At 40.8% G+C, this 14042-nt stretch overlaps 1 protein-coding gene across 1 annotated transcript in view; it reads right to left on the reverse strand.

Moving 5' to 3' along the window:
- Positions 1-2943: 2943 nt before the first annotated feature.
- NLGN3 (neuroligin 3) overlaps positions 2944-14042 on the reverse strand; it is a 172246-nt gene continuing 161147 nt past the window's right edge. The window contains exons 2-5 of the mRNA XM_053699085.1: positions 13285-13434; positions 6345-6530; positions 4265-5054; positions 2944-3875 (exon numbers count right to left, since the gene is read on the reverse strand). Of these exons, the coding sequence (XP_053555060.1) occupies positions 3029-3875; positions 4265-5054; positions 6345-6530; positions 13285-13434 (1973 nt within the window). The 3' untranslated portion in view covers positions 2944-3028. The remainder of the gene's footprint in view (positions 3876-4264; positions 5055-6344; positions 6531-13284; positions 13435-14042) is intronic.

Consider the following 14042-nt stretch of genomic DNA (forward strand, 5'->3'; position numbering starts at 1 on the left):
AACTGCTCAACAAGTATGGAAGTAAAACATTTCACATTCTCCTGGTTGTGCTTCAGTGGAGCAGTTTCAACCCCTTGACAAGCTGAGGGACATGTAGACCTACACTAGCTTTTCCCAGTCTTCAGGGATATGAATCTACAAAAGAAGCCTATATATATATATATATATATATATATATATATTAAACAAATTTTATTTTGAAACTCTTTTTGTTAATTGTCAATGTGGTCTATTCCAATCCATTAGAAGAACCATAGTAAGTATCTTGTATGGCTTTTCCCAGTGTTTACAGATCTGAAGCCATTCCAATTAAATAATTAAATTTCAGTGACCTCAGAATCTGTTTTACTTGTAATGGGAGGATTAGACAGTGATATTCCAAACCATCAGAACACCCTTTTTGAGCAGCTTTCTTGTATGATTTTTGGACTTTTTCTAATTCATAAGCCATAACCTTTTGAAAACCCATTTAGCCTGTTTTAAACAGCATAAATTAGCTGTTGGCACTGTCTTTAATCAGTGTTAGTTTCTGTGCATGCTAAGTTCACTTGTTAATAAAAACTATTGTTTCCTGGTTTAATAAAAAGTTAAAATATAGCTTAAATCACACTTTAGACTATTAAACTTGTACACAACTAAAATAACCATTATCAGAATGTTCATTTATGTAAGTGTTGGATGGTTAAAAAAGTTAATTACAAAATTTCCATGATATGAAACTGTTAATTGCACGTTATGAATTGATATTATTGGCTGAGTGAAAAAAAACCCTGCATTCAAACACAATAAGGTGATTCTGCATCAATTAACCATCATAGCTTACTTTCACACTGGCTGAGTATGTTTTGCTTCTGTTATGGTCTGTGAAAATTCAGGCTAAAATCCCTTTGAAGCACTTTTTTGTGTTTAGTCACATTTTAAGGTTTTAACAAATTCAAACAGCAGCTATTTAAATGGGTTTGAGTGGCTTAGAAAATGCCAAAAATCAATCAAGCTGCATAAAATATTTTCACAAACATTTACAGATTGGAGTGGGGGAGGGTATTCTTCTTTAATAGCCATGAATAAACCTGGGTTGTGTGCTATGGGACTCCTAATAATTAATTATTGCAAAGCACATCAGGAGAAAAAAGCACGCTATCACTAATACTAGGCTAATGCATCTGGTAGGTTGCACCAGTCAACACCGCCACCTTATTTATCGATTTGGCGTAGAAGGCTCTCTGTGCAAACAAGGCTCATACAGACAAAAGTTTAACATAAAAAATATATATAACTGTGTTACACTCCTGTAATAATCCACTTTTCAAATCCCATGTTCATTAATCAAATTAGGGTATGCTTGTAAGCCCGGTGCACATACTGAAGAAGTGTGTACTACTGACATCACTTTTTGTTTCTTTAGTATGAAATGGATACCTTCTCTGTTTTTATCTGTTACTGGCCACCTTGGACCGGTATTGGCACATTATTTTAAGCCACATGATCATAAAAAATAATGGTAACATGACAAACTAAAGAGTAGACACTATGACGTGTTCCTTTAAAAAAAAAAAAAAATCTTTATTTGACAGAGATGAGATGATGAATTCCAATGAATGCTAATGATTGTTTTGTTGATGATTACTATGAAATGGAGATAACCAGGTAGCTACAATGGCAACTGGGGACAAAAAATTAATACATGGAGGAGTGAAAACACAGGGCTTTACAGACAAATGGAAAAAAATGAAAGAGGAAAGAGGAAGATGAAACACAGGGGAGAAGGGGTATGCATTATATGTCTATGCAGATTATGAGCACATGCTCATTACTGTTTTTCATTGCACCTTTATCCACAAGGAAATAACCAATCTGCTGAACATCCATGATCTTCTAGCTGTCAGTGCAGGATACAAAAAATTGCTGCAAGCTGATGACATTATATATAAAGTTGAAATAGTCACACTGTTCTAGTCACACATAGTGTGTCAAATGATTACACAATTTGTCCCTCTTCACAGTAATGCACATACTCATTGAAATGGAGCATCAGAAACTGAAAGACACTGACAACCAAATATACACCTTCTCCTTCACTAGCCAGGCCCATTAATGGGAAATCCCAACTACTTGATAAAACTAATTAAACTAACTGGTTTCCTCTAGCGGACACTGTTGGTATGTGAATTTGGCACATTTATGGTTGAAGATGACGTTTAGCACTGGTTAAAAATCTCCCCTAATAATTAAGGCCAACTGAACCTCTCTGCTGCCTAAGACTCTCACTCCTCCCCTCGCTTTCTGTTGGCTGGTTTCAGGTATTTGGCACAGGATTGTGGATTTTAGAGCTAGTCAACAGCCTCTTTTAATAGTAACTTTTTAAACCCACTTCTTTATCGCTGGTGTTTGAATTTGGCACAAGTGTGGGATACTGGAGAGTAGTATGCTTGCTGGATTAAACAACAAGAAAGCCCTCTTCTGAAATTTAAGCCCTAAACTCTTAAACAAAAACCTACTGGCAGATTTTGACAAACCATTTCCTGATGACTTTGGAAACAAAAATAATTAATTCTCCCCAACACCACATGTCTCATTTAAAATTCTGAACATCATTGGCCCACATAAATTTTCTAAAGACCAGCCATGAAAACCCACAAAGTTCATGAAAGAGATGATGTATGTGGGTGCAGTAGATTACTGGGATGGGAAAGGCCAATATTTGTGGCTTGCTGTATATATTCACACTCAGTCTCTGTTATAGGAAATCCAGAGACCTTCACTTAGCAAAACCAACCCTCCCTCCCATAGACAAGCATCCCCCACACTCTGCGTGCCTCCACATGGGTAAAAGCACTTTAGGAAACAAGAGCACAGAACAAGTATGTTCATGGTGGGTCCTGACTGAACAGTCCTCTTTCCTCATAGAAGAAAAGACCTCCACCTGCCCGCCCTTTCTTCATGGGGGGTATGGAATGTGTCAATATCCCTCCCACTCGACTTTAGATACCTTGTAGAGGCAAAGGGGAGAGGCAACAAAGGAGAGGCGCTATACTCTAGTGGTCGAGTGTGAGTGAGGGAGGCTTGTGTTGTTGAAGCCAGCAGAGAAGGTATTGTATGGGTGAAGGCTCTGAAGTCCCACTAGAGAATTAGGGATCATAGTGATGGTGTTAGGCGTCATGAGTGGAATGTCATCAGGTGAACGTCGCAAAGTAAGAGTATAATCAGGGAGCGTGGCCAGACGCAGGTTATCATGGCTGGAAATACCCACTCCCTCACACTCAGTGTGACCTGCATTTATCTGCAGAGAGTTCAGCTCTTCAGGAGGGACAGGACTGTGGGCTGGGTCCCTAGTAGCAGTTGTACGTTGTGGGCTTGGCTGTCGCTGAGTATCTTGGCGTCGTTTATCATTGCGGTAGTAGAGTGCAGCAAAGGCTAGCACATTGAGAAAGAGAAGAGATGCTCCAACAGCAATAGTGACACTCAATTCTGTTGAATAATCTCGTGGGTCCTGGATCACCACTGGGTCCACTATATCAATGTCTGGGTTCCACTTGGATGCAGGACCATTAAAAGTAGGTGAAGCACCTGGACGCTTGGTTTCCCAAATCTTGGGTCGGCGGGTAATTTGGGAGTTCTGCGAGGTATCTGATGGTGGGACCTTGGTGGTGGTGGAGGTGTAATGGAACATATCATTTAGATTGTACAGATGTGGCACCAAGTGCTTCCAGAACGCAACCTTGGTGGCTCTGTAGTGATCACGTACACGTGGCTTTAGTCCAATGTGCAGGTACAGCTGATCTAAAGGCTTGTACTTGGACCATGCTACCTCTTCAAATCGATTTGCCTTAGTGTGGATAAATTTGGTGTCCTGAGGAACTGGTTTGTTAGGGTCGCTGAAAAGACAAAGTCTTATGTTAGTTCATGGCAAAAAAACAAAACAGATGTCACATTTATATAAGATACTGCCTAAAAAATCCTGAGATAAAACATCCTAATTCTGCATCTTAATTTCTTATTTCTATGTTCCTTTTCTCACAGATGAAGGTTGCACACACTCTCACCTTAAATGACTGCATAATGTTACTTATTTTATAGACCATATCGTCAAGGGGACTAACCTTCAAATAATCAAATACATGTTAACAAACTACTATATATATTATATAATGCATTTATTTATTTTGCTCTCATGCTTTCCACTAGCTTTTGCTTTTTTAGATTTTATGACCAATTTTTTCTCAAACTTGTCCCCATGAATACACAAATAGGCATTATGTCTCACCCAGTTTTGGCAAAGTTGGTCCAATAGGTCATGACAACAGCACTCAGCATTACATCATTTTTGGAGAAGTTGCAGGGAAACAGATCTGTAGGGCCCACCATAGGAACCCCAAACACATATGGTACTTCATCACCATGGGCTGCATCAGACCATGCTGGCTTCATAAGACTCTGACAGTGGTGATAAAAAGCATAAAAGTAGGTTGGTGAGCCATAGCGGGCATGAAGATCAGCTGTCACAACTGATGGTTCCACCCATTGGTGGTCTGTGAAAAGAGCAACCAGAGTCTTACGTCGAGTCTCAGGGTTGTCTCGGTCGGCCCAGTCTGTGTACATAAACTTGATGGTTTCTCGCAATGTGTCCTTACCCTCAGGGTATCCATACAAATTGTCTACAAAATTGGACACTGAATAGTCAAAGTCACTTCCAGAAACACCATCCTCTGCATCTACTACGTTCTCAACAAATTTAAGTCCCTCACCCTGATTTACCCCCAACATTATGTCATAGTTGAGGAATTCTCCCTGTTCCATAAGAATCTCAGGGTCATCTGGAATTACATCCCCATCAATTACTGGACCAAACGCTACATGATAACGAGCTGGCTGAATGTCCTGCTCTACTAGCTCCTTGGCACTTTTCTGCCGTAGACAATCAACCATGTCCACAGTGTCCAAGACATTGCAGCCCACTTTTTCTGCTAGCATTCGTGTATACTTCACAGGCTGGTAATTGACCGCCCAGCTGGAAAGAGCAGAACCACTCTGGATGATAGCTCTTTGGAAGAGACCTGCCATGGAAGAGATGGTAATACCAAATATTAGACATTGGTGCAGTCTTGTGTGTCACAAATATTTTTCTTTCACTGATACACTAACCATGTGTTAATCTGCAAGCCCACATGTACAGTAAACAAAACATCTGTGCAGTAGAAGTGTTAAATTCTAGCATTAACTACTATGAGACTGAAAAGAAAGACACAAATACAGAGGGACCAGCAGCTTAGCTTTGTTCCAGATGGTCTTTGTGTGTGAGTAAAGAAGAAACAGCACAAGAAAATATTTCTAAGGTAAACAAGTAAGAACAATGAAGTAGGAAATAGATGGACAAATAATACAGGGGAAATAAAAGAAGAAGAGGAATAAAGGAGTCAGAGATGGTTACAAAGTTGGAGCAATAGGAATAAGTTGTTTATATACATATACTGTGTGTGTGTGTGTGTGTATATATATATATATATATATATATATATATATATATAAAAATAAATACAGGCGTACCTCAGAGATATTGCAGGTTTGGTTCCAGACCACCACAATAAAGCAAACACAGCAATAAAGTGAGACAAACTCATTTTTTTTGTTTCCCAGTGCATGTAAAAGTAATATTTACACTATACTGTAGTCTATTACATGTGCAATAGTATTATGTCTAAAAAAAACAATGTACATACCTTAATTGAAAAATACTGTATTGCTAAAAAATGCTGTCACCTGAGCCTTCAGTGAGTCATAATCTTTTTGCTGGTGGTGTGTATATATAGGTGTAAATATATATTTATCCATGTTTATATATGTGTATTCATGTGTTTATGTGTTGGAAAAATTGTATATATGTTTAACAGTAAAATACAGAAAGAAAAAATTATCCAGAACACAATGTCTTCAAGTATGTGGGTATGGTATGTAGTTTTGTACCTTTTCAGCCAGCCATAGACACAGACATCAGATGATGGGATCATGGGTTAATGTCAGGTGATCCATAAACCTTCAATGTGGTGGAACAGACACACAGACATGAGGGCATGGCACACGGTTGTAAGGTTACAGAGTAATGAAATCACTATATACAGTGATGAAAACATAGTTTATGGAGAAGTCTTGGATTACATGGGTTGAACAGGTATGCATTAAAATTAATTTAGAAATTATGTAAAGTCATGTTCTAAAGCAGTATTTTTACATCAAAAAAGTAAGAAAGCCTTAAAATGAACCACTTGTAGCACACTGTGACTATTTATAAAGGTGGTGGACATAAGACATGCCAGTGATGTAACCTCAACGTTATGTAGTCTGTGTACCTTCCGAGTGGTGGGACAGGGTAAGAAGGCTGACGCAGGATGCCCCAATCCCAGAGCCAAACACAGTGATCCTGTGGGGATCACCCCCAAAGAATGCCACGTTCTCGCTCACCCAGCGCAGAGCCTGGATCTGATCCAAAAGTCCATAATTTCCCTTTGCAGCCTGATCACCGGTACTTAGGAACCCTACAAAGAAAAACTCTCATCATAGAGATATTTACAAACAAAATTAACAGAAAAAAAAACTTTGATTTGATAATATTCTACTTTGCTCAAGTCTAGTTATTTAAAATATAAAGGCAACATAATATTATAACTCGTGTCCCTCTTTCCCTTCCTCAGTTTCTAGGTACAAGGAATTCGTGCTGAGACATCAAACAGATGCACCAAATTAAGGTGTGTATATACTCACAGTATATATTGCAGATTACCGGCTCCTTCCCAATGCTCAAAACGACGATATCACAGGTACTATGATAAAAATTAGCTAAAATAAAGATACATTTTTATCATAGTACCTGTGATATCGTCTTTTTGAGCAATGGGAAGGAGCCGGTAATCTGCAATATATACTGTGAGTATATACACACCTTAATTTGGTGCATCTGTTTGATATCTCAGCACAAATTCCTTGTACCTAGAAACTGAGGAAGGGAAAGAGGGACACAAGTTACCTAACAAGTGAACCAGCGCCTCCGTTTAGCATACCCGATCAATTCACACAGATTCCTGGAGAGACTGTGGGACGGCTGCAGTTTGAAACATTTAAAGGGAAAGTATCAATCCATATTGTACATTTTGTTGTAAGATAATATTATAGTTGCTAACACAATAACTAGTAGTAAACAATAAAAAAAAATTGTGTTACTACCAGTTGTAATGTTTAAAACTGGAATGTGATCTAGCACCAAATATGTAAGAAGAAATGGGTAGAAATGAAATTATGAATTCAGTTAAAAAAAAACCCATAATTTATACTTACCAGATAAATTCCTTTCCTTCCGGATAGTGAGAGTCCACGGCTTAATTCCTTACTGTTGGGAAATAGAACACCTGGCCACCAGGAGGAGGCAAAGACACCCCAGCCAAAGGCTTAAATATTCCTCCCACTTCCTCACTACCCCAGTCATTTTGGTGAGGGAACAAGGAAAAGAAGGAGAAACATTAGGGTATAAATGGTGCCAGAAGAATAAAATAAATAATATGGACTTTCCCTATCCGGAAGGAAAGGAATTTATCTGGTAAGTATAAATGATGTTTTCCTTCCTAAGATAGGGGGAGTCCACGGCTTCATTCCTTACTGTTAAGAAAACTGAATGAATAACGGGAGGGAACAAAAAGGAAGAGGCGGACCCTATTCTGAGGGCACCACAGCCTGCAAAAAGTTTCTCCCGAAAGCTGCTTTAATCGAAGCAAAAACATCAAACTTGTAAAATAGGTAAGGAGGACCAGGTAGCCGCCTTACAAATCTGATCCATAGAGGCCCAAGAGGAAGCCACTGTTTTAGTGGAATGAGCTGTTATTCTGTCAGGAGGAACATGTCCCTCTGTCTTGTAAGATAAGCAGATGACACTCCTTAAAGGGACAGTCAAGTAAAAAAAAAAACCCTCATGATTTAAATAGGGCATGTAATTTTAAATAACTTTCCAATTTACTTTTATTACCAATTTTGCTTTGTTCTCTTGGTATTCTTAGTTGAAAGTTAAACCTAGGAGGTTCATATGCTAATTTCTTAGACCTTTAAGGCCGCCTCTAATCTGAAAGAATTTTGACAGTTTTTCACCACTAGAGGGCGTTAGTTCATGTGTTTCACATAGATAACATTAAGCTCAGGCACGTGAAGCTCCTAGGAGTCAGCACTGATTGGCTAAAAATACAAGTCTGTCAAAAGAACTGAAATAAGGGGGCAGTTTGCAAAGGCTTAGATACAAGATAATCACAGAGGTAAAAAGTATATTATTATAACTGTGTTGGTTATGCAAAACTGGGGAATGGGTAATACAGGGATTATCTAAATTTTTAAACAACAACAATTCTGGTGTTTACTGACCCTTTAACCAAAAAGATAGGGAAGTCGAAGTAGCCTTCTGCCCTTTACGCTTCCCCGAATAGACAACAAAGAGGAAGATTTTTTTAACTCCTTAGTAGCCTGAAGATAGAACTTCAAGGCGCGAACCACATACAAATTGTGAAGTAAGCGTTCCTTCGATGAAGAAGGATTAGGACACAAGGAAGGAACCACAATCTCCTGATTGATGTTGCGATCTGACACAACCTTAGGAAGAAAATCTAATGTAGTATGTAAAACTGTCTTATCTGCATGACAAATCAGATAAGGGGGCTCACATTGCAAAGCAGAGATCCACAGAGGCAATATCCAATAAAAAAGAGAACCTTCCAAGATAACAATTTAATGTCAACAGAATGCAGAGGCTCAAACGAAACCTGTTGCAAAACCCAAGGAACAAGATTTAGGCTCCAAGGAGGAGCCCCAGATCTAAACACAGGTCTGATTATAATCAGAGCCTTAACAAAGGACTGCAATATAACCGACAGGGCCGAAATCTGTCCCCTGCAGGGAACTAGCAGAAAGGCCTTTCTCCAGCCCATCCTGGAGAAAAGATAAGATCCTGGCAATCTTAACTCTGTTCCAGGAAAAAACACGCTCTTCCCACCAGAATAAGTAGGTTCTCCACACGTTGTGGTAGATACGCCGAGTAACTGGTTTACGAGCTTGAATAAGAGTATCAATGACACTCTCAGAGAAACCTCTCTTGGCTAAGACTAAGCGTTCAATCTCTAAGCAGTCAGCCTCAGAGAATCTCGATTTTGATGAACAAATGGACCTTGTATCATCAGGTCTCTGCGACAAGGTAACTTCCACAGAAGAGATGAGGACATCCCCACTAGATCCGCGAACCACGTACTTCGCAGCCAAGATGGAGCAATCAGGATTACTGATACCCGCTCCTGCTTGATGCGGGCCACCACTCAAGGAAGAAGCGGTAATGAAGGAAAAATATATGAGTTTGAACCTCCAGGGCTCTGCTTGTGCATCTATTAGATCCGCTTGGGGATCCCTCAACCCGTACCTGTGTAGCTTGGTATTGAGACGGGATGCCATGAGATCTATCTCCGGTGTCCCCCACTTGCTGCATATCTCTGCAAACGCCTCGGGATGGAGAGACAATTTTCCTGGATGGAAGGATTGCCTGCTGAGAAAATCCACCTCCCAGTTGTCCACACCCGGAATGTGGATCGCTGACAGCGAACAGCTGTGGGCCTCCATCCACTCCAGAATCTGAGATACTTCCTTCATCGCCAAGGAACGTCTTGTTCCCCTCTGATGGTTGATGTAAGCCACCGAGGTTATATTGCCTGATTGGAGTCTGATAAACTGGGACAAACCCAAAAGTGGCCAAGCCTTCAAGACCTTGAAGATTGCCCGTATTTCCAAAATATTGATAGGGAGGGAGGACTCCTCCTGAGTCCACAACCCCTGTGCCTTCTTGGCACCCCAAACAGATATCTGGATAGGCTTGCGTCCATAGTCACAATCTCCCAGGATGGTCTTAAGAAGCATGTACCTTGGGACAGATGATCTGGACAGAGGCACCAAAAGAGTGATTCTCTCAACCGGCTGTCTAATACAATCTGTTGAGACAGATCTGAATGATCGCCATTCCACTGCCTCAGCATGCACAGTTGTAAAGGTCTGAGACGGAACCTGTCAAAAGGAATGATGTCCATGCAGGACACCATGAGACCAATCACCTCCATACACTGAGCCACAGAGAGACTCAAGGAGGTCCAGAGGGCAAGACATGCCAAAGTTAGCTTGCAATGTCTCTGTTCTCATGGATGTGGAGTCTATTATAGTACCCAGGAATTCCACCCTAGTACTTGGGATAAGAGAACTCTTTTCCAAGTTTATCTTCCATCCATGTGATCAAAAAAGACTGAGAAGGGACTCCGAGATTCTACCGCAAGACAAAAGGATGGTGCTTGCACCAGAATATCATCCAAGTATGGGGCTACTGAAGTACCATGAGTTCTGGCAACTGCTAGATGAGCCGCCAGAACCTTCGTAAAGATTCTTGGAGCAGTAGCTAGGCCAAATGGAAGGACAATGAACTGGATTGCGGGTCCAGGAATGCAAACCTCAGGAACTGAAAGTGTTCCCTGTGGATTGGAACATGAAGGTAAGCGTCCTTCAGATCTATAGTGGTCATAAACTGGCCCTCCTGAATTAAAGAAAGGATGGACCTTATTGTCTCCATCTTGAAGGAAGGGACACTGAGAAATTTGTTTAAGCACTTTAGGTCCAGAATTTGGTGGAAAGTTCCCTCCTTCTTTGGAACCACGAAAAGGTTTGAATAAAACCCCAGACCTTTTTCTACGATAGGCCCCCTACACAATCCGATCCCAGGTCGGGGGCCGCCCCTTCATGCCAATTTGTTTTTGGCAGGCTTCTTATTCTGCTTGGATTTATTCCAGGACTGAGCCAGATTCCAAGTACTCTTGGGTTGCTCGGGCTTGGAGGAGGATTGTTGTCATTGGGATTTGTCAGAACAAAAATTAGAAGATTATCGTCCCTTAGACTTGTTCTTCTTATCTTGCCGTAGGAAGGCACCCTTGCCTCTCGTAACCGTAGAAATAATGGAGTCCAGGCCTGGACCAAATAAAATCTTTCCCTTGAAAGGAAGAGAAAGGAGTCTGGACTTAGAAGTCATATCTGCAGACCAAGACTTCAACCAGAGCGCCTGGAGGCATTTGCATTTAGGCGAATAATGTGCATGTTCGCATCACAGATAAAAGAATTAGCAATTCTCAGAGCTTTAATTCTGTCTTCAATATCCTCGAGGGGAGACTCCACCTCAATGAGTTCCGACAAAGAGTCGCAGCGGTAGGTAGCTGCTCGGGAAACCGCAGCAACTGCAGCCGCTGGTTGAAACAAAAATCCTGTATGTTGAAACATCTTTCTCAGAAAGGTTTCCATTTTCTTATCCATCGGCTTTCTGAATGAAGAACTATCCTCAAGAGGTATAGTAGTACGTCTAGCGGAGTCCCACAAATCCAGTTGAGAGTCCGGGACCAGGAACAACTTTTTAAAAGTAGACGAGGGGGAAAAGGAAGAACCAATTCTTTCCCGTTCATTCTTAATAATGTTCGCCATCTTAACTGGCACAGGAAAAGTCAAAGGAACTTTCTGTCTTTGAATACTCTGTCTAATTTAGGTATCATAGGTTCTTAAGGCAGCGTGGCCTCTGGAACCTCTAACGTAGACAGAACTTCCTTTAATAAAAAACGCAAGTGCTCAATTTTAAATCTAAAGGATGGTTCCTCCGCAGCAGGAGGCTGCACCCTCTGAAGCTACAGAGGTTAACTCATCATCAGATAACTGGGACATATTAGCTAATTCCGATAAATATTTACATGACTCCGGGTCAGGAGAGCTGTGTTTAACTTTCTCTTGCATTTTTTAGATTCAGGTAATGCAATGAGGGCCGCAGACACCGCCGTTTGTAACTGTGCGGCAAAGTCAGCAGGAAGAAGGCCCCTCCGGATGGAGGATTAGATGTGCTATGGGGAACTGCATGTGGAGTGGTGTAGCAAGGGTAGTAATATCACGGGACGCTGAGTCCTGAGAGGTAGACAGCTCAGAGGGACTAAGAACCTTAGCAGGCTTGTCTCCCTTCTTAGACTTTATAACGGTGTTAAGGCATGTGGAAGAACATAACTGAGTGGGCGTGAAAACCACGGCCTCCTCACAATATAAACAGGTATGATTTAGTACAGAAGGAGTACCTTCTAACATGTCAGAGTCCTCCATAGCTCAGGTTATACCCACAGAAGGACACAAATAAAAATGTTTTTTATTATAGAAAACTGCACCTTTATACTTCCAATGGCTGGGGCACTCACCTCCTAGACCCAGACAGTTAACAGACAAAACACTCTCCTCAGGTTCAAGTCTCAGCCGGAATGGAGGAAATGAACATAGACCACACCCGTTCACTCTGAGTGCAAGGCAGTACTTTCCCAGTTATTACAAGTACAGCAAGTAATAGGAGCTGTGCAACACTTTCAAAAACGAAAGTAAAACCTGTTTGTTCCAGCCAAAAACACACAGTCTATCAGCCCAGGAAAAAAATCACACAAAGCAGCATGCAAATAATTAATACACTAATTAATTAACCCCCACTGTTCAATAAACCCCCTTCAGAGGATATTAACCCTGGATCCTATCAAGGTATAAAGGAGCCACACTATGACCCTGTTATAGCGTTTTATATGTAAAAATGTAAATGATCTTACCTCCAGGATCCATGCTGTGGAACAGAACACAGCCTCTCAAGTCTTATAGCAGAGCTTCTGACATGGACTTGAGTGAGAGAAAGCATGCAGTGAAACTTGTCAACACTGATTGCTTAGGAGCTGTTAGCAGTAGTCTGGATGGTTTCGCAGAAAAACTTTGCCTGCATCTCCAGACTCTAACTTTCATTAATACTCTCACTGAGAGGTTGACATGACTACTTAAAACTCCAGTCCTATCTCGAAGGGCAGATACCCTTTTTTTAGGACTCTCTGAATCTTCTGACACTTCTCTTATTCTTTGCCTCCTCCTGGTGGCCAGGTGTTGTATTTCCCAACAGTAAGGAATGAAGCCGTGGACTCTCCCTACCTTAGGAAGGAAAAGGTATAAAGAAAGACAAATCCAGTGATAACCTCTGCTTCTTTTTTGCATTCTTCAGGGACTCATTAACTGTAACAGCTACCCTGGATACAATTTAGTTTTTTAAATATTTAATCATTGGTCAATAACTGAAGAACAATTTATAGCTAGAGAAGGAAGAGAAAAGTGAAAAGCAGAAGAAGAAAGGAATTAAACAAAAATTGTAAAGTGAGAAATTCATGCAGAAATTTAAGAGCTACTGACCAAGAACTCCAACTCTATAGTTTAAGGTGATGACTATGACATTCCCATAGCTGGCCAAAACGCTGCCATCAAGCATATTCCCGCTTCCTTCCATGTATGACCCTCCATGGATATAAACCATAACTGGCTTAGCTCCTGTATCACGGATATCTGTAGAGAAAAAACAGTGTAACGCAGCTTGGCAAAGGTGTGGTGACAGCCTCCATTCAAAGTATAAAAATAAAAAAATTATTGGAGCAAGTTCCACAGACATAATGGGGCTCAACAGGATAAACAAACAAGTCCACTACTTACACAGTACATGGGACAAGACATTGTACACACCATGGAATTAGCTCACAGGTGATTACATATCAAAGAAAGTGTCTGTATTTACAACACTAAGATTACTAAACAAACCCCATAACCAAACCAAACCCACTGAAAGAATAAGGAATCACTCATCTTAGGACCATGGATTGTTCCCCTTCACAAGCAAAGAGTGTAGCAGCACACATGCATATCATGCCATAGGAAATGCAGCATCTCAGGACTGTGGATTCCCCTCTAGACTCTCTGGGTTCTATTTATGAAGCTGCAAACTTAAGACCTTTCCTTCTTAACCTGTCCCCCACCTCAGAGGTATCAGAGTTAAATGACTCTAGACTCATTTGCCAGGGATAATTAACAAGCCCTGATCTAGGCACAACTGGCTGCACAAAATAGGGGATGGGCTGAATATAGCAATTGCTTGTGCAACCCTATTATAACTGATAATT

The sequence above is a fragment of the Bombina bombina genome, chromosome 1 (genome assembly GCF_027579735.1).
Source record: "Bombina bombina isolate aBomBom1 chromosome 1, aBomBom1.pri, whole genome shotgun sequence".
NCBI lineage: Eukaryota > Metazoa > Chordata > Amphibia > Anura > Bombinatoridae > Bombina > Bombina bombina.